This window comes from Papio anubis, chromosome 7, assembly GCF_008728515.1.
Source record: "Papio anubis isolate 15944 chromosome 7, Panubis1.0, whole genome shotgun sequence".
Taxonomy (NCBI): domain Eukaryota; kingdom Metazoa; phylum Chordata; class Mammalia; order Primates; family Cercopithecidae; genus Papio; species Papio anubis.
This window is the reverse complement of record NC_044982.1, coordinates 32,102,444-32,124,994: the sequence shown is the minus strand read 5'-3', so window position 1 is coordinate 32,124,994 and position 22,551 is coordinate 32,102,444. Positions and strand designations below refer to the sequence as shown.

Below are 22,551 nucleotides of genomic sequence, written 5' to 3'. Positions count from 1 at the left end.
TATTGACAAGCACCAAGTAGAGCCCAGGAAGGAGGCCCAGCCTCTCCATACATGGGCAATTTCATGCCTTGGGTTTTCCCATCTGGGAAATGGGAGACTCTGCAGACACTCACATTCCATAAGAACAAAGAGGACAGAGAGGAGGAGAAGGGCAGACTGGGGACAATTGCTGTCCTGGAAGCATCCAGGGCTGAGGCTAGAGCTGTGTTCTCACCTGTCCGTTCACAGTGTTCAGGTAACACCGGCCCAGCAGTCCTCGAGGCCTGGGTGCTGCTGGGGGCAGTGGCCGAGGGGGCTCTCCAGACCGAGCCGGGATGTTGTTGCTGTCCCAGAGGCTGTGGCCAGGGCTGGCAGGCAGCCAGGGCGGGGGTCTGGTCTCCACGCTGTTCTCCTCTAGGGCCTCCTCCACCCCACCCCGCACCCGGGCCACCTGGTGGATCTGCACTGAGGCCTCGGGCGGGTGGTGAATGTGCACCTTCACCAAGGAGGGGTTCACAGAGGCTGGGCACAGGGGCTGGGGTCAGAGCCAGGGAAGCAGGGCCCCACCCTCATTTTCAACCCTCTGAAGGGTATCCACCACCCCTGGGCCAGGCAGGCCACTGGCTATGTGTCACCCTAAAACTCTCCTTCCATTTCCTTGCTCCCAAGTTAGAATCCCAGAATGATCCCTTGGGACGGGATGAAGTGCAAACTCTGTCACTGAAGGAGCCTCATTATCATGTTCTAAGCTACCTTCCTGATTCCACCTCCCCCATGACCCTGGCCAACCCTGGAGCTCCAGCCCCCTGGCTCCTGCATGGCTCCACCTCTGTGCCTTTGCTCATGCCAGTCCCTCTGCTTAACCAGATGCTACCCATTGTTTCAGGCCTAACTGCAGTCCATCCCCTCCATGCAGCTGTGCCAGAGCACTCTGGGCTTAGGCGCCTCTCCATCCCCTGATCCCCTAAAGCATTCTGCATTTTTTTGGTACCTAATAATGGAAGGCAGGGAAAATGAAATGTTTTATGCTGATATTCTATTTCCCATCCATTCTCCCTCTATTACGCAGGTCCATGGGTTCCTTGAGGGCAGCACCCTGCCCTTACACTGTTTTGTCTTCCCCAAGGTACCCAACACAGGGAAAGGGCAAAAACAAGTGGATGAATTCCGATGGGAGGGGGCTGAGAAGTTGAGGGAATGAAACTCAGCACTGAGGGCCAGGAGAAAGAGGGAGGTTTGATGGTAAAGGAAGGACTAGGCCGGGCGCAGTGGCTTAAGCCTGTAATCCCAGCACTTTGGGAGGCGCTGAGGCAGGCTATCCGCGAGGGAATCCCGGGAGATCGAGACCATCACAGGCTAACAGTTTGAAACCCGTCTCTACTAAAACATACAAAAACTAGCCCGGTGAGGTGCTTGAGCCTGTAGTCCCAGCCTTCGGGGAGGCTGAGGCAGGAGAATGGCATGAACCCAGGAGGCAGAGCTTGCAGTGAGCTGAGATCTGTAAGCACTGCACTCCAGCCTGAAGTGACAGAGGCCCGGGAACTCGTCTCAAAAAAAGGAAGGACTATAGGCAGCTTCCCTGTCCCTGTCACAGCAATGGTGACAGCCTCCACCTAACTGGTACTCCTCCCAAGGTCCCGCTGGCCCAGCTGTGCTGGCACTCACCCAGCTGGTTGGAGAGTGGCAGTGTGAAAGTGGACTGCCTCAGGGGGGCTTCCAGCAGGGCTCTGGAGCGGGACCCCCTCCCTGGAGGCTCCCTGTCCGGCTGCGGGATAGGCAGGTGGCAGAACTTCCCGGTGGAGTTGGCGGGGCACCAGCACTCGTCCCTGCCGATGCAGCGGCCTCCGTTCAGGCAGGGGATCTGGCAGAAATCTGCAACATCAACCGTCAAGGTAAGCAGCGGTGGAAGAACAGTAGCACCTGTTCTGTGGCTGGTGACCACCACAGAGAAACGGGCGGCAGAACCCTGACCCTAGATGGCTCCTGTAGCCTGGAGCCCCCTGAAATGTAGGGACTTTCCACTGCATTCATGTAGAGTGAAGAAGGGTGGATAATAACCAGTCCCTGCCTTCCTAAAAAGCCCGTTTAGGCCTTTCCCTGTACCCCACAATAACCTGGGAGGTGGCATTATCATGAACTGTCTCTTCTCTGTTGAGGAAACTTGGACTCAGAGAGGTTATGTGACTCCTAGAGTCACACAGCTAGGCTGCCAAGTGAGGACTCAGCTCCCCATGTGATTTGGGACACTTGTGGAGCCACAGTTTGGGAGCAGCGGGCTCCCGTCCAAGGCAGACCTGGCTCTCTGGCTATTCACCCTCCGGGGCCAGCTGGGAACCATCTGAACGGGAAAGGGACTCACAGATGCGGAAGCCAGACTTGGGATCGTGCCCATGGCCGCCCTGGCTGTACAGGGTGGTGGTGTCGCCCCTCTCACAGCTGTTGGCACAGTGTCCACGGGCACAGGTCTGCTTGCAGATGGTGGGAGTGAAGACGATCTTGATCTTCTTGATTTTCTCCGTGAGGTTCAGCCCTGCAGAGAGAGGGCTTGGGTCCAGGGGGCAGGGCTGAGAGGCACAGCTGTGACCTCCAGAGTCTGGTTAGAAAGCCCCATGGGACTAGGGCTGCATTCATCTCAAGGGCATTTGCTGAGTACCTACTGGATGCAGGGTCCCATCGTAGGGGCAGGGTGATACCTTTGAGAAGCTCGCAGATGTGCCAGCCACCAAGCTCACACTTCACGCACATCAACCCTCTTGAGTGGGTAGTATGTTAGGTTGAACTATTAGAAATTGCCATTTTTGTAGGTTCCTAATAGCTGAGTGTTGGTATTTTTCATACATCCAACCTACTATGTCCATTTTACAGCTAAGAAAACTGAGGCCCAGAGAAGTTTGGGTGCCCAGGTGACGCAGCTAGCAAGTGATGCAGCTGGGCTTTGAACCCAAGGGCAGGGAACAAAATGCGGCTCAGGCTTGCCAGAAAGGAGAGTTTTCTAAGAGAAGAGAAGAAGATGAAGCCTGAAAGGATTAGAGTCAGGTTTTGGAGGGGACCTGATTACCAGAACAAGGATCAGGTACTTTATTTGGTGGGTGGTGGGGGAAGCCGCCAAAGACTTTTAAGCAAGACACCATGCTGGCTGTGATGTGCAGGGGGCTCCGGAGGCGGGGCGAGCACTGGGGAAGTCATGGCAGCAGTGCAAGCTGAGGTTGCTTCATTTACCAAGAGTGGTGGCAATGGAATTGGGGTATTAATTCAGTATGGGCAGCCTGGGGACAGAAGCCAGAGGCAGAAGGTTGAGGGAGAAATGGGAGGGGAGGAAGTTGAAAAAATATGTGTTGATCATGGGTTTGAGAAGCTTGACTGTGAAGGGAAGAGATAGGAAGGAAGCGGAGAAACAAGTGTGTGTGTGTGTGTGTGTGTGTGTGTGTCTGTGAATGAGAGAGCTGTAAGCAATTGTACATGCTGAGGGGAAAGGGCTGAGAGGGAGGGACAGGGTGAAGATACGGAAGTCGGGGGACAAGTGATGTCAGCATTCCAGAGGAAATGAGAAAGGGTGCCAGAGTGTGCCTTCGATAAGAGGGACACCTCCCTCTCAAGATGGCATGAAAGGAATCATCAACCATGAAAAGGAATGAAGCACTGATACACGCTGCCACATGGATAAACCTCAGAAACGTTATGCTAAGCCAGGCACGGGAACTCCCGCCTGCAATCCCAGTACTTTGGGAAGCCAAGGCAGGAGGATCACTTGAGGCCAGGAGTTCGAGACCAGCCTGGGCAACATGGCAAGACCCCATCTCTACAAAACATTTAAAAATTAGCCAGGCATGGCGGTGCATGCCTGTAATCCCAGCTACTCTGGAGGCTGAGGTGGGAGGATCACTTGAGCTCAGGAGTTCCAGCTTATAGTGAGTTGTGATCATGTCACCACACTCGAGACTGGGCAACAAAGCAAGACTCTGTCTCTTAAAAAAGAAAAAGAAAAGAAAAGAAAATGTAATGCTAAGTGAAAGAAGCCAGACACAAAACATGGCACATTGTATGACTCCATTCATGTGAAATGTCGAGGGTATGCAAATCTATAGAGATGGGAAGTAGGTGAGTGGTTGCCAGGGACAGGAGGGGAGATAAAGAGTGACTGCTGCTTAATGGGTACAAGGTTTCTATTTGGAGTAATAAAAATGTTGTGGAATGAAATAGTGGTGATGGTTGCACACAATTATAAATATACTAAAAGCCACTGAAGTGTAGCCTTTAAAATGGTTAATTTTGGGCCGGGCGCGGTGGCTCAAGCCTGTAATCCCAGCACTTTGGGAGGCCGAGATGGGCGGATCACGAGGTCAGGAGATCGAGACCATCCTGGCTAATGCGGTGAAACCCCGTCTCTACTAAAAAATACAAAAAAACTAGCTGGGCGAGGTGGCGGGCGCCTGTAGTCCCAGCTACTCGGGAGGCTGAGGCAGGAGAATGGCGTAAACCCGGGAGGCGGAGCTTGCAGTGAGCTGAGATCCGGCCACTGCACTCTAGCCTGGGCGACAGAGCGAGACTCCGTCTCAAAAAAAAAAAAAAAAAAAAGGTTAATTTTATGTTATGTGAATTCCACTTCGATTTTTAAAATGGAAATAAAGGAAGGAGGTGAGCTCAGGCACAGATGTAGACACAGGAGTGGTGTGTGTGACGGGCAGGAAGTTGAGGAGCTCTCTGGGAGGTGGGGGCATGTCCGTGGGCTGACAGATGGGGCCCTGGGAAAGGAGGGGAGGGGAGGGGAGGCCTGGAGTAGCTGCTCTGAGAAATGGAGGGAGAAAATGTCCAGGCACACAGGGAGGGGTCATCAGGCAACAAAAAGAGTGTGCCATGGCGTGAATCCACAGGGATTCTGTTTCCTCCTGTGGGAAGCAGAGGCGCAGCTGTAGGTGCTGAGGAAACAACTGGTTGGGTTGATCCAGGAGGGTTGGGGTTTGCAGGAGGGATAAGGTGGAAGGACCGGGACCAGGGAGTTGAGGATCACAGTGGGATACGAGGGAAGCAAAGGCAGGAGGGGATGATAGATTGGGCAGAAATAGAGCAGTCTAGGTCTAAGGGTTGCAACAGGGGTGAAGTCCAGGTCCACTGGTTTGGGACCCCTGGAGCCCGGCACAAAGCAGGAGATCAAGAAGCGTTCGTTGGTTGGCTGAAAGAATGAGGACAAGGTGACAACTCAGCCCCTCTGTGAGAGCAGAGGGGGAAAGCTGAGGTGGGAGAAGAGAGTTCTAGAGGTCCTGCTCTTCTAGGACCCAAGACAGGGCATCCTTACCCCAGGGGGATGAGGGGTGCTCCAGAGGTACCGCCTGCTGGGTGCCATCTCTCTGCTCAAGGCCTGGTCCCGGGGGCAGGGCGTTGGAAGAGAGCTGGCTACTGACCGTGGCAGTCGGGTGAAGTCGGACGGTGCGGGACAACCCCACGTGCTGCTGGGAAGGGTGGGTCTGGCTGAGGTCACTCAGGGTCCTGTGGAGACAACCGCGGCATGGGGGTTTGCACCCTGGGAACAGTGTGTCTGTGCCACTCCTCATCCAGCCACCCACTCCCTGCCTTTGCACAAGAACAATGCTCTCTGGCTGCCTTCTCACCCATGTATGGCTGACTCCCGGACATGAACGTGCCCCGAGGCAGAAGGACTGATCCAAAGGCCTGCCGGCTAGTTTTGTAGAAATACCAACCCCTATGTGCAATCACCAGGCTTTTGGTGGGTTATTCCAGGCAAATCACTCAGCCCCTCTGGGCCCCAGGACCCTTAACTGCAAAATGGGGGTGTTAGATGTCCTCATGGAGCTCTGACATTCCGGGGGTCTTTGAGAACCCACTACGGACCAGCCCCTGCCCTGAAACCAAGTCCTGTACATACTCCCTACCACTTCTTAATATATCCCTTAATATGAATTACCTGTAGAAGAGGTGCCCAACAAACACACCTTCACAGATTGATTCAGAGCAGAGCCTAGAATCTCCCTCTCATTTATTTTTATTGTAAGAATAATATAACAACAATATTCAAAGAGAAAAACACGAATTCATCATCTCCCATCCTGACCCAGCAAATACTTTTGCATATTTTCTTTCAACCTTCGCTCACATATATGATTTTACACTATTGTCATAACCTAGAGATACAATTTTAAATTCCGTTTTTCACTTAACATTAGATCACAGTTTACACAATTCAATTTGTCATATTTGTCACGTTCATCGCTACATGATAGTCCAGCTAAAGATGAATCACAACTTATTCAGACATTTACCTGTTACATATTTAGATTTTTTAAAAAGTTTTTTGTTTGTTTGTTTTTGTTTTTGAGACCGAGTTTTGCTCTCGTTGCCCAGGCTAGAGTGCAATGGCGCGATCTCAGCTCACTGCAGCCTCTGCCTCCTGGGTTCAAGCAATTCTCCTGCCTCAGCCTCGCCAGTAGCTGGGATTACAGGAGCCCGCCACCACTCCCGGTTAATTTTTTGTATTTTTAGTAGAGACAAGGTTTTGCCATGTTGGCCAGGCTCGTCTCGAACTCCTGGCCTCAGGTGATCCACCCACCTTGGCCTCCCAAAGTGTTGGGATTACAGGCGTGAGCCACTTCATTTGGCCTGTTTTTAAGTTTTAAATATGTACATCCTTACCTATATGACTTTGTCTTCTGTTAAAATATTCCTTTAGTACAGGGGGATTTGTTGTACTGTTCTATTTTGTATGTTTGAAAAAATGTTATAGGAAACATTTTGAAGGATTAAAACTTTAGGATGAGGCTGGGCATGGTGGCTCACGCCTGTAATCCCAGCACTTCGGGAGGTCGAGGCAGGTGGATCACTTGAGGCCAGGAGTTCGAGATCAGCCTGGCCAACACGGTGAAACACCATCTCTACTAAAAATACAAAAATTAGCTGGGTGTGGTAGTGCATGCCTGCAGTCCCAGGTACTTGGGAGGCTGAGGCTAAGAATCGTTTGAACCTAGGAAGTGGAGGATGCAGTGAGCCAAGATCGTGCCATCGCACTCCAGCCTGGGCAACAGAGTGAGACTCTGTCTCGAAAAAGCAAAACAAAACAAAACGAAAACTTTAGGATGAATTCCTGGGGCTAGAATGACTGTATCAAAGGTTACAAACATTTATGTCTGTAGGCACACAGTGGTGTATTGCTTTCTGAAAGGGTTGCATCCAAATATATAAATGAACCACTTAGAGCACAACCTTGCCAGCACAGCATATTATTAATTTTTAATACTTTGCTAGCTTTGAATACGCACAAAGTGGTACTTCAACGTTCTTTTCACCTCCCCCCTCTTTTAAAAAATTATTTTTGAGGTTGAAATATTTCAGGTATTTATTTACCACTTGTGAAAATCCTCCGCTCACGTCCTTTGACATCTTAACTGCTTGAATTGTCTCATACATTTGGACACATTCTCTTGATGTTTATTATTGGGCAGGCTGTTCTAAAAGGCAGCCTCTGTTGTAAATACTCTGTCATTGTCACAATGTCTATGAACCACTGTGTATACGACAGTGTCTGGACTGTGGTGGGTGTAAGTATATTGCAGACTTCAAAGCTGAGAGAGGCTCAGTCCTTGCCCAAGGTTATACAAGAGCTAAATCGGGACACCAGGATGCCAACCCAGGGCCTGATCCACAGCCTGTGTCCTGTGCCACCCGACAACCAGCCCAGACTCCAGTGGGAGCTCAACCTGGAAGCCTCTGCTCAGGCCTCGGGGGCATCCCTTCCCCCAGTAGGTCCCATGCCAAGCCTCCCCACGGGTTTCCTTGCCCAAGTGGGATAAGGCCCTGGGATTCTCTCCCTCCCCCATCTCCACTCCAGTTCTGTCAGCCCTCAGTGCCCAGGCCATGAGCAAACTCCTTATGCTTTCCTGGCAGAAGGCAAACTAGGACTGGCCTGGCGCAGTGGTTCACATCTATAATCCCAGCACTTTGGGAGGCTGAGACAGGTGGATTACCTGAGGTCAGGAGTTTGAGACCGGCCTGACCAACAGAGAAAAACCCCATCAAAAAATATAAAAATTAGCCGGGCTTGGTGGCACATGCCTGTAGTCCCAGCTACTGGGGAGGCTGAGGCACGAGAATCGCTTGAACCCGGGAGGTGGAGGTTGCAGTGAGCCAAGATCACCCCACTGTACTCCAGCCTGGGCGATAGAGTGAGACTCAATCTCAAAAAAACAAAAAAACAAAAAAACAAAAAACAAAAAAGAAAGCAAACTCCCTCCAAGGGCTTCCAAGAAAGCGCCAGGGAGAGAGAGGTGGCTGAGCTGCTGGCTCACTGGGAGCCTTGTCCTGGGTACCAGGCTGGTGCCATGCTCAGGTTAGTGGCAGTGCCACAGAGCATCCCAGAGAGGTGAAAAGAGTAGCTCATGTTCTACCCAGACCACTGCCACTTTTCTGAACTTGACCCTGACAAAGAGCTCTCCAGTCTGGTCAGGATGGACACTCCAAGTGTTCTTTCTTGGTGGTTTGTTATCATTGTTGTTATTGCTGCTGTCAGTTTTTTTCTCTAATTGGTGCTCATAGCTCATGGCACCAAGATCCCAGGGTTCAAATCCCGTAAGGGCCAGTGGGGTAGTTTTGCAGAGAAGAAAACCAAATAAACAAACCATGCATTCCCTAATCACAGACAGGACCTGGCTGTACAGAGGAGAGGGGTTGGGACTGGGCCAGACAGATGTCAGTTCTGCCTCTTACTAGCAGCACGGCCTTGAGCAAGTCACTTAGTTCCCCTGAGCCTCAGAATCCTCATCACTGAAACAGAATAGCAATACTCACCTCATAGCGTTGGTGTGAAGATGAAGAGAAGTGAGACTGTGCAATTATTTCACAAATACAAGTGAATGGTCAAAGTAGGAACATATGCCAGAATTTTTAAATTGCAGGAACAAGGAAGAAAAAAGGAGTTAGCTACAGTTTGGACTAAACACATCTCCCCAAGCAAATAAGAAAATGTGACTGCACCACTTAAAATTCTTCTTTAAGGGAAATAGACTCCAGAAAAAAATGTGATTGCTGTCCAAGTGTCCCTATATATAAACAGGGCCAAGTGTCTAACCTGGTGTCAACACATTTTTAACAATCGGAGTCCTGTGAGCCCAATTCATTGTCACCTACTGCTGTTAATGGGGATTGGGGGTTAAATGACAGAAATCAAAAAGTCCTGCATTCTGTGAGGCTCATAGTGGAGTAAAGGAGGATGCTCCCAGTTGTTTTTTTTTTTTTTTTAATAGGTCCTGCCTCTTATTCCTAAAGCATCCATATAAGGAGGTTGATATCTCCCTTTATAAGTCCCAGCCTAATCCTCAGAGGTGAGAAGCGAGAGAGGCTGTCACTGTGTGGAGGGCTGCAGGTTCTTGGCTCAGCTCTGGCTCCCTGGTGGTCTCCAGCTGGTTGTCACTGCCATTGCCACGTAGAAGGGCACAGGCAGCTAGGATGGAGTGGAGACCGTGAGCTGCGGAGTTTGTAAACCCCACTGTCTAGCCTTATATTATCTTTGCACTCATTTCCTTTAAGCAAATTGCAAGCCTTTAGCCAAATCCTGTTTGTAAGTTCCTTCCTAGTCTCAGGTTGTAGGCCATCAAGAGAATGGTGTGGTGCCATGTTTGCCCCAGGCTGGTCCAAAGAAGCAGTATTCCCCCAGTTAAGGACAGTAGAGATTTGATAACAGAACATCGCAAGAGTCTCAATGAGAAGGTGACCACAGCCCCCAGGAGAGGCTCCATCTACTAACAGCCTTGGAAGAACCGCTGCAATTTCATCAAAGGACAGAGGTTTCCAAACTCACCAGCACAAGAATGGAACTTGCTATCTTTCTGGGATTGTTCCAGGGAAGTCCTGGCCAAGCCTCCACAATGGACCAAAATAGTCATCTCTAGACTTCAGGATTTCATGAATCCGTAAAATTTTGGAACAAATTTGGGGGAACAACATAAAGTTGCTAACTTTTTATTTAGGTTTCTAAGACTTTCAGACACACACACACAAAATTGTCAATCATTACCACCATAATTTCATGAAAGAAAAGACATTTCAGAGCCAAAAGAGAAATGTTTGAATAAGCCTAACTTCATGGAAATCTCACCAAATGACTTTATTTTCTTCATTTCTTTGTGGACCATGAAATCCCCATCACAGGCCAGCACAGAGCCAAGAGACAGCCACCAGATCCACCACAGTCTGCTCTCACCTGTGGACTCTGGGCTTTTCAACCAAGATTAGGAAAAATTATCATCCCAGTGGGTGGGGTTTTCAGGCCCACATGAAAGCTGCCTGGGCAGTTTGTGCCCATAATGATGCCACTTACTTAAATGTGCAAGGTATGCCCACACCCTGCCCGACACACTAAGGTTTCCAAATAGCGATGGGAAGACAAGTGGGCGAGGAGCTCTGTGCCCTCCACCCCATTCACCCTCACCCTAGCCTGGCAGCTCTCCTCTATTTACTTCATAAACTGGGCTTCCAAAAATAGTTGGCCCTTCATATCCATGGGTTCTGCATCTGCAGATTCAACCAACTGTGAATGGAAAATATTTGGAGGATAAAAACCCCAAAAATAGCAATCAACAATGAAAAATAATACAAATAAAAATGATATGACAACTATTTACTTAGCATTTGCATTGTATTAGGTATTATAAGTAATCTAGAGATGATTTAAAGTACATGGGAGCATGTGTGTAGGTTATATGCAAACATTATGTCATTTTATATCAGGGACTTTAACATCCATGAATTTTGGTATTCACGGGGGTCCTGGAACAAATCCCCTGTGGATACTGAGGGATGACTGTATTATTGTTTGGAAAGGGTCTTGCTGCTAAAAGAAAGTTTAAGAGTGTTGCTAAAGATGCAGAGAATATGCCTGTAATCCCAGTACTTTAGGATGCTGAGACAGGCAGATCACTTGAGGTCAGGAGTTCGAGATCAGTCTGGCCAACATGGTGAAACCCCATCTCTACTAAAAATACAAAAATTAGCCAGGCGTGTTGGTGGGCACCTGTAGTCTCAGCTACCCGGGAGGGTAAGGCAGAAGAATCACTTGAACCTGGGAAGCGGAGGTTGCAGTGAGCCGAGATCTTGCCATTGTACTCCAGCCTGGGCGACAGAGCAAGACCCCCTCACAAAAAAAAAAAAAAAAAAAAAAAAAAGATACATAGAATAGTTGTAATTATCATTATGAACATGAAGCCAGGTATTTTATATACATCATTTTATCTACGTTATTTTAGTGAATAAAAAAACTAAGTTGCAGAATATACAGATAGTATGCTTCAGTTTTGTGTTTTAAGAAACTTTTCCCTCTCTCTTCCCCTACAGATGTTTATGTAAGCATAGGAAAGGACCAGAAGATCTGTAAATAGTGGCTACTCTTTAAGAATGAGAGTGTTGGGGGGAGGGGGGAGGGATAGCATTAGGAGATATACCTAATGTAAATGACGAGTTAATGGGTGCAGCACACCAACATGGCACATGTATACTTATGTAACAAACCTGCACGTTGTGCACATGTATCCTAGAACATAAAGTATAATTAAAAAAAAAAAAAAGGAAAAAATTTGCTTGCAAATTCTGGGGTTGATATCCGACATCAACAGCTTTCTTTACTTTTTATGCATTAAAAAACACACATAATCAGTTTTTCCTAAAGTTTGCAAAAAACCATGAACTTTGGAATCAAATAGATCTAAATTTAATCCTGGCTTTACCATTTATTATTTGGGAATCAATGAGAAAGATACCTTTCAAGTCTGAATTATTATTTATCAAATGATGGAGGAATAAAACTGCTGTTCCTGTTGTGATCATAACCTGAAATAATGTAAATCTTCGATGTGTAAAGTCTGGCACAAAATAGACACAAAGTAAATGTTAATTTCCAACTCTGAAAAAAAAAAAAGGAATGAGAGTGTCTGTGTGTACCTCCCATTTTAAACTTTATAATTTCTATATTTTTGAAATTTTTACAATAAATATGCATCACATGGAATAAATATGTATTTGTTTTGTAATCAAAATAAATCTCTATTCTTCCCACAACATCATTTTATAGATAAGGAAACTGAGGCTCAGAAAAAGCATGGTAAACGTGTCCACATAACTAGGAGCCACGATGGACTGTGTTAGCGAGCAGAGGTACAGGAGTTCAGACAGAATACAGACCATATCTAGAAGGATCCAGGGAACTTCAGGGATAGGTAGGATTTTAACAGCCCCAAAATGAGGAGGCAGACATTCCAGATTAGAAAAACAACAAAGAGCCAGTTGCGGTGGCTCATGCCTGTAATCTCAGCACTTTGGGAGGCCGAGGCGGGTGGATCACCTGAGGTCAGGAGTTTGAGACCAGCCTGGCCAACATGCTGAAACGCTGTCTCTACTAAAAATACAAAAATTAGCTGGGCACGATGGCGGGCACCTGTAATCCCAGCTATTTGGGAGGCTGAGGCAGGAGAATTACTTGAACCTGGGAGGTGGAAGTTGCAGTGAACCAAGATCGCACCACTGCACTCCAGCCTGGGCGACAAGAGTGAGACTCCATTTCAAAAAAAAAAAAGAAAGAAAAATAACGTAAGAAATGCATGGAGGTGGGAAGCACAAGCCATGTTTGAAGAATAAGGAGCACCATTTGGATAAAGCACAGATTACAGGGGAGAGCGGGGACGGGAAATCATTTCCATTCAATGCCTATCAGGTGGCAGGTATCATGCTAAGTGTTTTAGCTAATATATCATTTGCTTGTCCAAACAATTCTATGATCAAAAACCCCTGCTTGGCCAAAACCACCTTACAGTAAAACGACAAATGACATGGTGGGAAAAATATGTGCAACTCGTATCATAGAGAAAAGACGAATCTCCATACCTAGAAACTAGAAACAGAAATGACAGAGACCAACAGTCTTAAAAGAAAAATCAGCAAAGAATATGAACAGATCACAGAAAAAAAAGAATACAAACATTTCTTGAACCCAGAAAAATATGCTTAACCTTTCTCCTTGTAAGGGATGTGCAAATGAAAACTATGCTGAGGTAGCATTTTTTAATCCATCAAATTAGAAAAAAAACCCAAAAGTTTAATAACATACTCATTTGTGAGACTATGCAGAAACAGACACTCTCAGATGCTGCTGGCAGGAATGTAAATTGATAGGACCCTTCTGGAAAGCAATTTGGCAATGTCTATCCACATCCCATTGCATCCGCGCTTTGACCCTGCCACTCCACCTCCAAGACTATCAGGCAGATAAACTTTCTGTGGTAGGTGTTGCTGCCCTGCCCAGGTCCCCTTTCTGGCTCGTGTATCTGCAAGTGTAGTGGCTAAAGGCTTACACCTGTGATTTCTTCTGAGTCATGCTCTTGGCTGATGGGAACCACCTGAGAAGCTCCTCCCACCACCAGGACCACACAGCCAATGACTGCCTGAAAGGGAAGTTCAAAAGCCTGGGCCACCAGGCCTTAAGGAGAAACAACTTTGTAAGCTCTATCCTCAATCAGGCCAAAGCTTGATTTACCTGGGACCACATCTTTACTTGGCTCTCTCCCCTTTCCCACACTGCTTTCTTCTCTCCTTTCTCATCTCCCTCCCTCCCCCACCCGACAAAATCACACACACCCGAATCCCACCTCTAGGGGACCCGACCTAAGACACTTGTAAATGCCCAAAATGATATATGAACAAGACTATTTATAGAAGCACTATTTTGTAATAGCAAAATAGTTTGTACAGAATCAAAACAACTTAAGTGTCCTTCAGTAGGAGACTGGTTAAACAAACAAGGATCTGCCGGCAGAATGGGGTAATAGGCCCTGGAAACACAGCGGCAACTCCTTTACATCAATAAGTTAAGCTTTCCAAGGTATACTGAAAAGTTAAAACACAACAGCCCAATCCCACCACCAACTGTTTTTGTACAGACTATGACAGACTATGACCTAACAATGGTTTTCACATGTTTCAATGGCTGAAAAAAATCAAAAGAAGAATAATACCTCAAGACATGAGAAAACGATATGAAATTCAAATTTAAGCATCTGTAAAGTTTTACTGGAACACAGCTGCCCTCCTTGTCTGTGACTGGTTTTGCTCTCCAGTGGCACCGCTGAGTAGTTGCAGAAACCATATGTCATAGAAAATCTAAAATATTTACTGTCTGGCCATTTATGGAAGTGTACTGGCTCCTGGTGTAGGGCATGTGAACTTCTGTGTAACATACAGAAAATAAGGATATATGTTGCAGTTATTTGCATATTCATAAAGCAACATTGGAAGGATATCCTGGAATATTAATAACAGTGGTTACCTATGTATGTGGCAGGGTGGAGAGCAGGGAGTGGGAAGTGGGTGGGTAGGGAATAAACTGGTGCTATATATATACATATATATATATATATATTTTTTGAGACGGTTGCCCAGGCTGGAGTTACCCATCTGGAGTTGTCTCACTCTGTTGCCCAGGCTGGAGTGCAGTGATGCAGTCTCAGCTCACTGCAACCTCCGCCTCCCAGGTTCAAGCAATTCTTCTGCCTCAGCCTCCTGAGTAGCTGGGACTACAGGCACTCAATACCATGCCCGGCTAATTTTTTTTTTTTTTTGGTATTTTTAGTAGAGAAGGGTTTCACCATATTGGCCAGGCTGGTCTCGAACTCCTGACCTCGTGATCCGCCCACCTCGGCCTCCCAAAGTGCTGAGATTACAGGTGTGAGCCACCAGGCCCGGCCAACTGGTGCTATAATTTAATGACACTTTCTCTGCCAATAATTGGCACAGAACGTGGCAATAATGCCCATCACGTGCACCCTCTCACATAGGCCTCTCCATAACCCAAGAGTTAGATACTCATTATCCCCATTTTATCGTCAAGAAAACAGAAGCTATGGGGGTTCTATGCCTTGCAGAAAGTGGCTGAACTCCTAAGTGCTGAGGCCAGGTTACCAAACCAAGTAACTTCACCCTAAATCCACCCACCATTAATCGTTTCTTTATCGCCATTTTACAAATGAGGACATTGAGGCTTTGAGGGATTAAAGAATAGGTCTGTGCCCTTATGGTGGAGGTCTTGAAATATTGGGGGAGGTGTCTGGGCTGCACTGAGTGGGTGAAGGGGAGTGCCCTGAGATTTTGAAGCAGGGAAATGACCTGGTCCAAAGAACAGCTACACTTTTTCACTCACTCAAAGGGCAAGTACTGAGTGCCTGTTACAGGCCATGCACTGACCCCAGGGATGGCAAAGACTCCAACCTTGGGTGAAGTCTTTAGCACCCTAGCAAAAGTGAGGGGGCACAGGAGAAGCCACATGTTAGCCTCAAGTCACTCATGGTCTTCAAGCAGGCCTAGGACATGTTGAGATGGGCATTTTTAAATGATGGTTATTGCGGTGAAAGACCACCCGGTAGAGAATGGACTAAAGAGAGGAGGGCTGGAGGCCAGCTGGAAGGCTTTGGCTGTGGTCTAGACTATCAGTGGCCGAGGAAAGAACCAAGAAGAAGGCATGGATGCAAGGGCTATTTCAGATATAGAGACAGATAATTCCCACCTATGGCTTGGACAAATGGGTGGAGGGAGTTCCAAGAGCCAAGCTCTCAACATGAGAAATCCAAGAAGTGAATGATGGCCTCCGTTTTGGATATAATGAGTGCTTGGTACCTCGAGATGGATCTCGAGATGGAAACACCCAGGAAGCAGAACTTGGGAGAGAGTTCTGGGGCTGTAGACACAGTTGGGGCTGGGAGGCGGTTGTAAGAGTAGAGGTGGTGGCTGTAGAGTTAAGAGGGAAGGATGATATTCGAGGAAAGCAGGCAGAACAAACCATGCTTCAGAGTGCCACTGCCTGACTGGGGCGTTAGCTCTGCCAACGTTTTCCAATTTAAAAGGGAAAAATGTATTCGTGAACAGAATGGTCTCAGTTCTAAGTCTTGCTCCCATAAATTCTTCTCCAACCTCTGGCGCCTGCTACCACTTGTCTGCTAGCAAACGATTAAACAAACGAACAAGCCGTAAATTAATATTAACGGAAAAATGTGGCAACAGCTTATCATACTTCATCCCACAGTTTGCTCTTTTCACGGACACATGTGTGTGCCTATAGCGGGGTTTTGTTTTTTTTTTTTTCCATACATAGACGATCGTCATAGTTTCTGCTAATAAAACTGTTCCCAGCTCTAATCATGGAATTAAGTGTATTGATATTTCGTGGTATTCCTTATGACTTCCAGGTGTTCTGACACCTAAACAGTTTGAGAAATGTAAGAGGAAAGAGAGAACAAAGAAGGGCAGAGGGAACCTAGGGAACACCAACGCTTTAGGGGCAGATGGAGGGAGAGGCTCTGAAGGCATCTGGAGCAGCCAGAGGAAGAGGAAGGATGGAGGAGAAATCTCCAAGAGAGGAAGGCGTTCCCAGAACTCTTTCTGCTGCCAGCCAAAGCACAGAGGCTGCTCCTTCCTGCGGCTGCAGGTGCAGCTCACTGCAGCTTAACATGTGCTGTGTTTCCCTGGTGGCTCGGTCTCCCCTGAGGATTTGGGTGCTGGCAAGGCAGGGGAAAGACCTTGCAGAGCTCTGCTCCTTTCTCCTCCTGGCTGGCCAGGCAGGCCCTTGGCTGCCGAACCCCCAGGGACCTAAGATAGAGAGACAAGTAGGGACAGCACGTTCAACAGGCCCAGTGCCTAGATGGGAATCTGTACCTTCCTGTTGCCTGGCACGCTGATAGAACATCGTCAACATTCCCTGGTGCCTATTCTAAAGGGTCGAGAGCCAGCCCTTTCCCCGGTGTCCCTGAGGTGTCTCAAGATCACTCCTGCTGCTGTGTCTGCTGGGCCCACCCACCCAACCTCTTTGCCCTCACCAGTCAGCTTCAGGCACCCCACTCACCCCACCTGGCTGCCATGAGTCACATCCCCACTGCTCTGAGGCTCTGGGCCTCTAGCTCTTCCTACAGCCACACCTAGGTCTGAAAGGACTGGATCCCCCAGCACATAGACTCCAGGGGATGCCCCTGCCAGGCTGTGGATGGAGAGGAGGTAGAGCCCTGGGGCAGTCTCTCCTGCCCAGACTGCACCTTGCCCTGCTTCCCAGCCAGCTCAAGGGAACACAGCATTCCTGTTTCAGGTAGGGAGACGGAGGGAGGTGTGAGCTCTGCGTGTCCGGCGGAATGTCAGGGAGGGGCACCCAGCCCTTGCCTGCGGCCTGTCCCCCCATCAAGGGCAGCCCTGAAGTAGGTGCCACCTCAGTTTCTAAAGGGTCCAGAGACTCCTAGAGCCACACCCCACCCTCCACCCTCCAGCCCCTCATGTGTTGGTCCCGCTGTGAACCCTTGTCCATGGAGCAGCCAGCCTTTAGGCTGCCAGGCCCTGGCCCCTCGAGATCCTGTGTGGCCTTTGTTCCCTCCTGGCAGGGTAAGGGAGCCGGGCAAGAGAGCCAGAGCAGGCTGCCTGGGCAATGGGCTCACACCCGGGCCACCTCAGGGGCAGAGGTGGGGTGTGGGTGGCCCCAAGGGGTTCTCAGAGCTCCAGGAAATGCCCCTCATTTTGTCTCTAGCTTGCCCATGCGTCCAGCTGCTGGGGCAATAGCCATCTTTTTCCCACCAGGAAAAAGAGCCCCTCTAAGTGCTTCCCTGCCTCCTTCTGGGCCCAGCTGGACCACCCAAAGGGTTGCAGCTCGGCGGGGGACACAGACCCCCAGGAGGGAAGGGACTGGGCCTTACCCTCTTCATATCTTCCATGGAGTCACAGCTCTGGGCACACAGCTGCTGCCCTGAAAATATTTGTCACACTCAACTTCAGACTTCTCCATGGCTTCTCCCAGTCCTCCTGCCTCACTGGAACCATCTCCCCAGCCCTAGCTGGGCCCCATTCCTCAGCCAGCCAGGGCCAGCAGGCAGTCTGAGGCCTCTGGCTCCGAGTTCCCTCGGGAAGGCTTGTCAGCACACAGTGAACCTGGATTTCATGAATTCGTCGTTCAACCACTGCCAAGGTGCACAGTCCCATCAGGCACTATGCAAAGGGCATCCTGCCCACCAAGAGCTTATCACCCAGACTGGGAGGCAGGGGGTAGGGAGAGGCCTAGCATACCTGGTGCCTTCGTACAAATCACAAGAGGCCTCTCTGGGCAGCCAGTTTACAGAAGTTGCCCTACTTCCTTCAGGCTGATGTTGCATGGTCCCGGTGCTGGGTGAGCAGAACACAGGCTAGATTTTGGCAGCAGGGTTCATCTCCTGGCTGGCACCCTTGTGCAGGACACAGCAGGCACACTATATGCAGTAGCCCCGGGCCAAGCCCCTACACGTGATCATTTCATAACAATCCAAGAGCAGAGAAGGAGGAGATGGGCAGGAGCCACGAGTCTTATGGCCAGGTAAGCTGTCCAGCCAGCATGTTCTAGCACGGCCGTGGGGCTGGCATACTGGGGAAGGCTTTCCAGAGGGCGGGAGACATGAGCCAGAGGAAGGGGTGGGGAGCGCAGAGAGAGCCACAAGCATAAAGGGACATATTCAGGAATGTGCTGGCATGGTGTTTGGGGATAACCAGGCCTGTCTGATTAAAGAGAAATAGGAAGAGTCAAGGGTGAGAAGAATAATAGCCAAAGTTACATAGTGCTAATCACATGCCAGGCACTGTGCTAAGCACTTTATATCTATTAATTCAGTTAACCACCATTACAATTAGGAAGTAGGTATTATTATTATCCCCTTTTTCCAGATGAAGCATAAAGAAGCTAGGTAACTTACCTAAGGTCACATAGTCAATGACTAGGAATCAAACACAGGCATTCTGCAGATATTCTAGTTCCAGAGCCTATACCACAAACCTCTGCACCATATCGCTGCTTGAGTACTGTACTTTGGGACTGAGTATAGAAGTCCAACAGTCTGGGCCTCATCCTATGAACCTCACGCATGAAAAGGAAGCCTTGAAAAAAATGTTTTCACCAGAAAGTAACAAGGTTAAAAATGGTCATCAAAAACTCCCCCTGGAGGCCCCCTACCTACCCCTATTACCTACACTGCCCAGGGATGCTCCCCTCCCTGTCTCCTAGAGCACTAGCAAAAGCCTTCCCAGGGGCTGGGTGTGCTTTAGCTGCTTGAGCATGTCAAACTGCTGGATGTGAGCTCTTAGAGGCAAGGCACGGGTCCAAGTCATCTAGTACTCCTTGTGCTTGGAATGAAGATAGAGATAGAGGGAAAGAGAGAAGGAGAGAAGGAGAGAAGGAAGGAAGGCCAGCTGAGTCTGAACAAAATCCTTGTCAGTTGCTTGACTCAGAGAATATCCCTCTCTTGAGCATCCTTTCTTCCAACTGGCCTGAAAAATCCATCCAGGACACATAGAATGAATGGAAGAACAATTAATAGGGAGTATGAGATTCACACAGGAGAAGGTTATTTATTCCTGACTTACTACTTGGAATGTGTTATGGGATCTAATTGCAGGAGACCCCCTCTTAGCACAGGTTCCTTGGGTGGGCAGACACCGGGAATGTTGAACCAAAAGACTGAAGTTTTGTACAGACGTACTGCTGGAGTCCAGATCAAGGCCTGGGTCTCCCCTGGCTATTAGAACAGGGCATCTGCTCGTGCCAAAAGGGGGTTACTCCTCCCAGGTCCAACGACAGAAGCCAGCTGTGCTGAGGGGCAGAGATCAGACTGTAATGAGATTTGTCCACTGGTGTCTCCTCCTTTGGGTATCTGCTGGGGGTCAGAGTCCTCCCCACACAATCTGCCTTGATGAAATAATTGCTATACTTACTAAACACGGTCTGAGCACTAGGCACCAAACACACATGACCTTATAAAGGTCCCCTAATGAGAACCTAAGACATAGGTGTCTCTGCCCTATTATTACCTATGAGAAATTTGCGGCATGGAGGAGGAAGGTAGCTGGCCCAATCTCATGTATCTCATGAATGGCAAAACCCACAATCCTAAAGCTCAGGACTGCCAGGTTCTAAAGCTCATCTCACCCCTCCCATCACTGCAGCCAAACTCCCTCCACAAGCTGCCATGGTGATACTGCATGATCTACAAAGAAGTGTATGAAAACCAGAAGTGGCTGGAGAGCTGCCGCCGTGAAAAGGGAATGAAAATGCAAGGCAGGGCCTAAGGACCTGGCAAGTGCTACAGGAGACTGGAGGAGGGGCTGGAGGAAGGGGAGGAGAGACATCTAGACTGAGGGGATTGAGCTAGGACCCTTTCCCAAAGCCACAGCAAACCTGGTATACAGACATCTCGCCACCACTAACTTGGCTATGAGATGCTCACCTCCCAAACCCTTGAGTTCCCAGCTCATGGCCTTTGGGACCCTTCCACCCTCCATGATGCACCCCCACACATGCACATGCACAAGCTTAGCAGGTCTGGCTTATTAAACAGCAAACACAGGCCTGACTCCAGATGTGTTTACCCCACTCGTGGGCCTGCCCCCACAAGCCCATTGTAGACTAAGGCAGCTGGGGACCTGGGTCAAATATACACTTTCAGGAGCTGGCCGAAGTCCCAGCCTGCCCTTTCCGCTCTCATGGGGCTGGAAATTTACCCCGAGGCCATAAACAAAAGGAGATTTCTATGGGAACTAGGGCCCCAACCTGGGAAGCTTTCCTTCAGCAATCTAGCAGCCCAAACCTGTCAACCTATGATGTGCCAGACCTCTGCTAAGGCATTTTATTTTTTTATTTACTTGATTAGTACAGCAACCCTACGATGCAGGAACCAGTGTCCCCATTTTACAGAAGAGAAAACTGAAGCACAGGGAGCCTGGTAACCTGCCCGGGGTCATCCCCAGCAGGGAAGCGCTGGGCCAGGGTATGCAGGCTGAGCTCCGTCTGCCTCTGGGGGATGAGATTCCCTTCCCCACCCTGCTGCTCACCCTTGGCTGTGACCAGAAACCTCGCCAGGTCTGGAAACACCTTCAAGTGCTCTGGGCAAACTCTCAAAGTTTCTGATGACCACTGCTGCGTTTCCGAAAGGCTCAGATAACCCCCGAGGCAGGGGACAAGTAAGAGTAGGTGTCGACTGGGCACAGTGGCTCATGCCTGTAATCCCAGCACTTTGGGAGGCCGAGGTGGGCGGACCACTTGAGGTCAGGAGTTCAATACCAGCCTGGCCAACATGGCGAAACCTCGTCTCTACTAAAAATACAAAAATTAGCTGGGCATCGTGGTACGCACTTGTAATTCCAGTTACTTGGGAGGCTGAGGCGGGAGAATTGTTTGAACCTGGGAGGCAGAGGTTGCAGTGAGCCGAGGTCATGCCACGGCACTCCAACCTGGATGACAGAGCGAGACTCCATCCCCCTCCCTGCCAAAAGAGCGGTGTCATTTACAGAGGACCAAAAAGGTGCCAGATGCACTTATGTGGATTAGTCAATCCTTCTGACAATTCCATAAGGTGGTGATGATAATCCCCAGCCTACAGATGAGAACACTGAGGCTCACAAGATTAAATCACTCGCTCTAGGCTGCACAGCTAAGTGGTGGAGCTGAGATTCAAACCCAGGTTTATTTAAGACATAAATTATCTCACAATTCTGCCCTCATGCGCTACTGCATTTTGCGGAGCCTCTGACCTTGCCCCAAAAACATTAAAAAGGAAAGAAATGTGGAATTAATGTTCTCCCCTGGAAGGGCGTGGCCTGGCTGGGGTCTTGGGAGGATACCGCCAGCCCCCTGCAGATGCAGACTCCCTGACGCGGCCTCTGCTGCGGGCACTCGCGGGTGGACATGTCACATCGTGGGCAGGGCTGAGGCTCCAGAAGGAAAATGCAGCGTAGGCGACATCTGGAAGCAGAAATGTGGTAGCTCCAGAAGTTTTCATCTGTAATCTTTGTTTTGCAAGAAATGGGGATTTTTTTTCTCTTCAAAAAGTACTCCACTTCCTTTTAGACCTTTCACAAATATTTTTTTAGGAGAAATAAGGAGAAAAAAAAACCCACAGAATGCCCGTCGCAGCTACTCACTTCCACCATGAATCACAGACACAAAACCACAGCTATGTGGCTAGCAAAGGAACTATGTGTTTTCACATTTCATTATTGGGAATCATTTAGCAATCTTCCCTGTGTCATCTGCAGACAGATAGACACAGACAGACGGACACACCCCTCTGGGTCCCAAGCAGCCTTGTACAACACAGTCATCAGATGACTTTGCAGTGAATCCATTTTCCCCTTCTAATCCTTTTCTGGGAAATTATCCTGCCAGGTTTAAATCTTCCCCTTCAGCTCTTCTGCAGAGGTGGGGTGTGTGTGTGTAAGAGTGTGAGAGTGTGTGTTTGTGTGAGTGTGCATGAGAGTGTGTGAGTGTGCATGCGCCATGACAGAGGGAGAAGGAGTGTGGAGACACTGATTCAGTTAATTTCACAAGTGGAAACAAGTGTATGTTTCAGAGTCCCTCCCTTTTTTGAACTGTGATCATACTTTGCTAAAGTTATTTTCACCTGGGAAGCTCACAGTGCCTTTTCTGACAATGGCAAATTAATTAACTGATGGCAGATTTAAAGATGGAGTAACTGGAAAAACTACTGGACCCATAAATCAGAAACTTCCTTTATATCCTGGACAAGAGGAGAAACCTGA

At 48.7% G+C, this 22,551-nt stretch overlaps 1 protein-coding gene across 2 annotated transcripts in view; it reads right to left on the bottom strand.

Moving 5' to 3' along the window:
• LTBP2 (latent transforming growth factor beta binding protein 2) overlaps window positions 1–22,551 on the bottom strand; it is a 115,079-nt gene that overhangs the window by 52,092 nt on the left and 40,436 nt on the right. For both annotated transcript variants that reach the window (XM_003902048.5, XM_009211959.4), the window contains exons 4-7: window positions 5,273–5,463; window positions 2,339–2,509; window positions 1,645–1,851; window positions 215–501 (exon numbers count right to left, since the gene is read on the bottom strand). In XM_003902048.5, coding sequence (XP_003902097.1) covers window positions 215–501; window positions 1,645–1,851; window positions 2,339–2,509; window positions 5,273–5,463 — 856 coding nt within the window. The remainder of the gene's footprint in view (window positions 1–214; window positions 502–1,644; window positions 1,852–2,338; window positions 2,510–5,272; window positions 5,464–22,551) is intronic.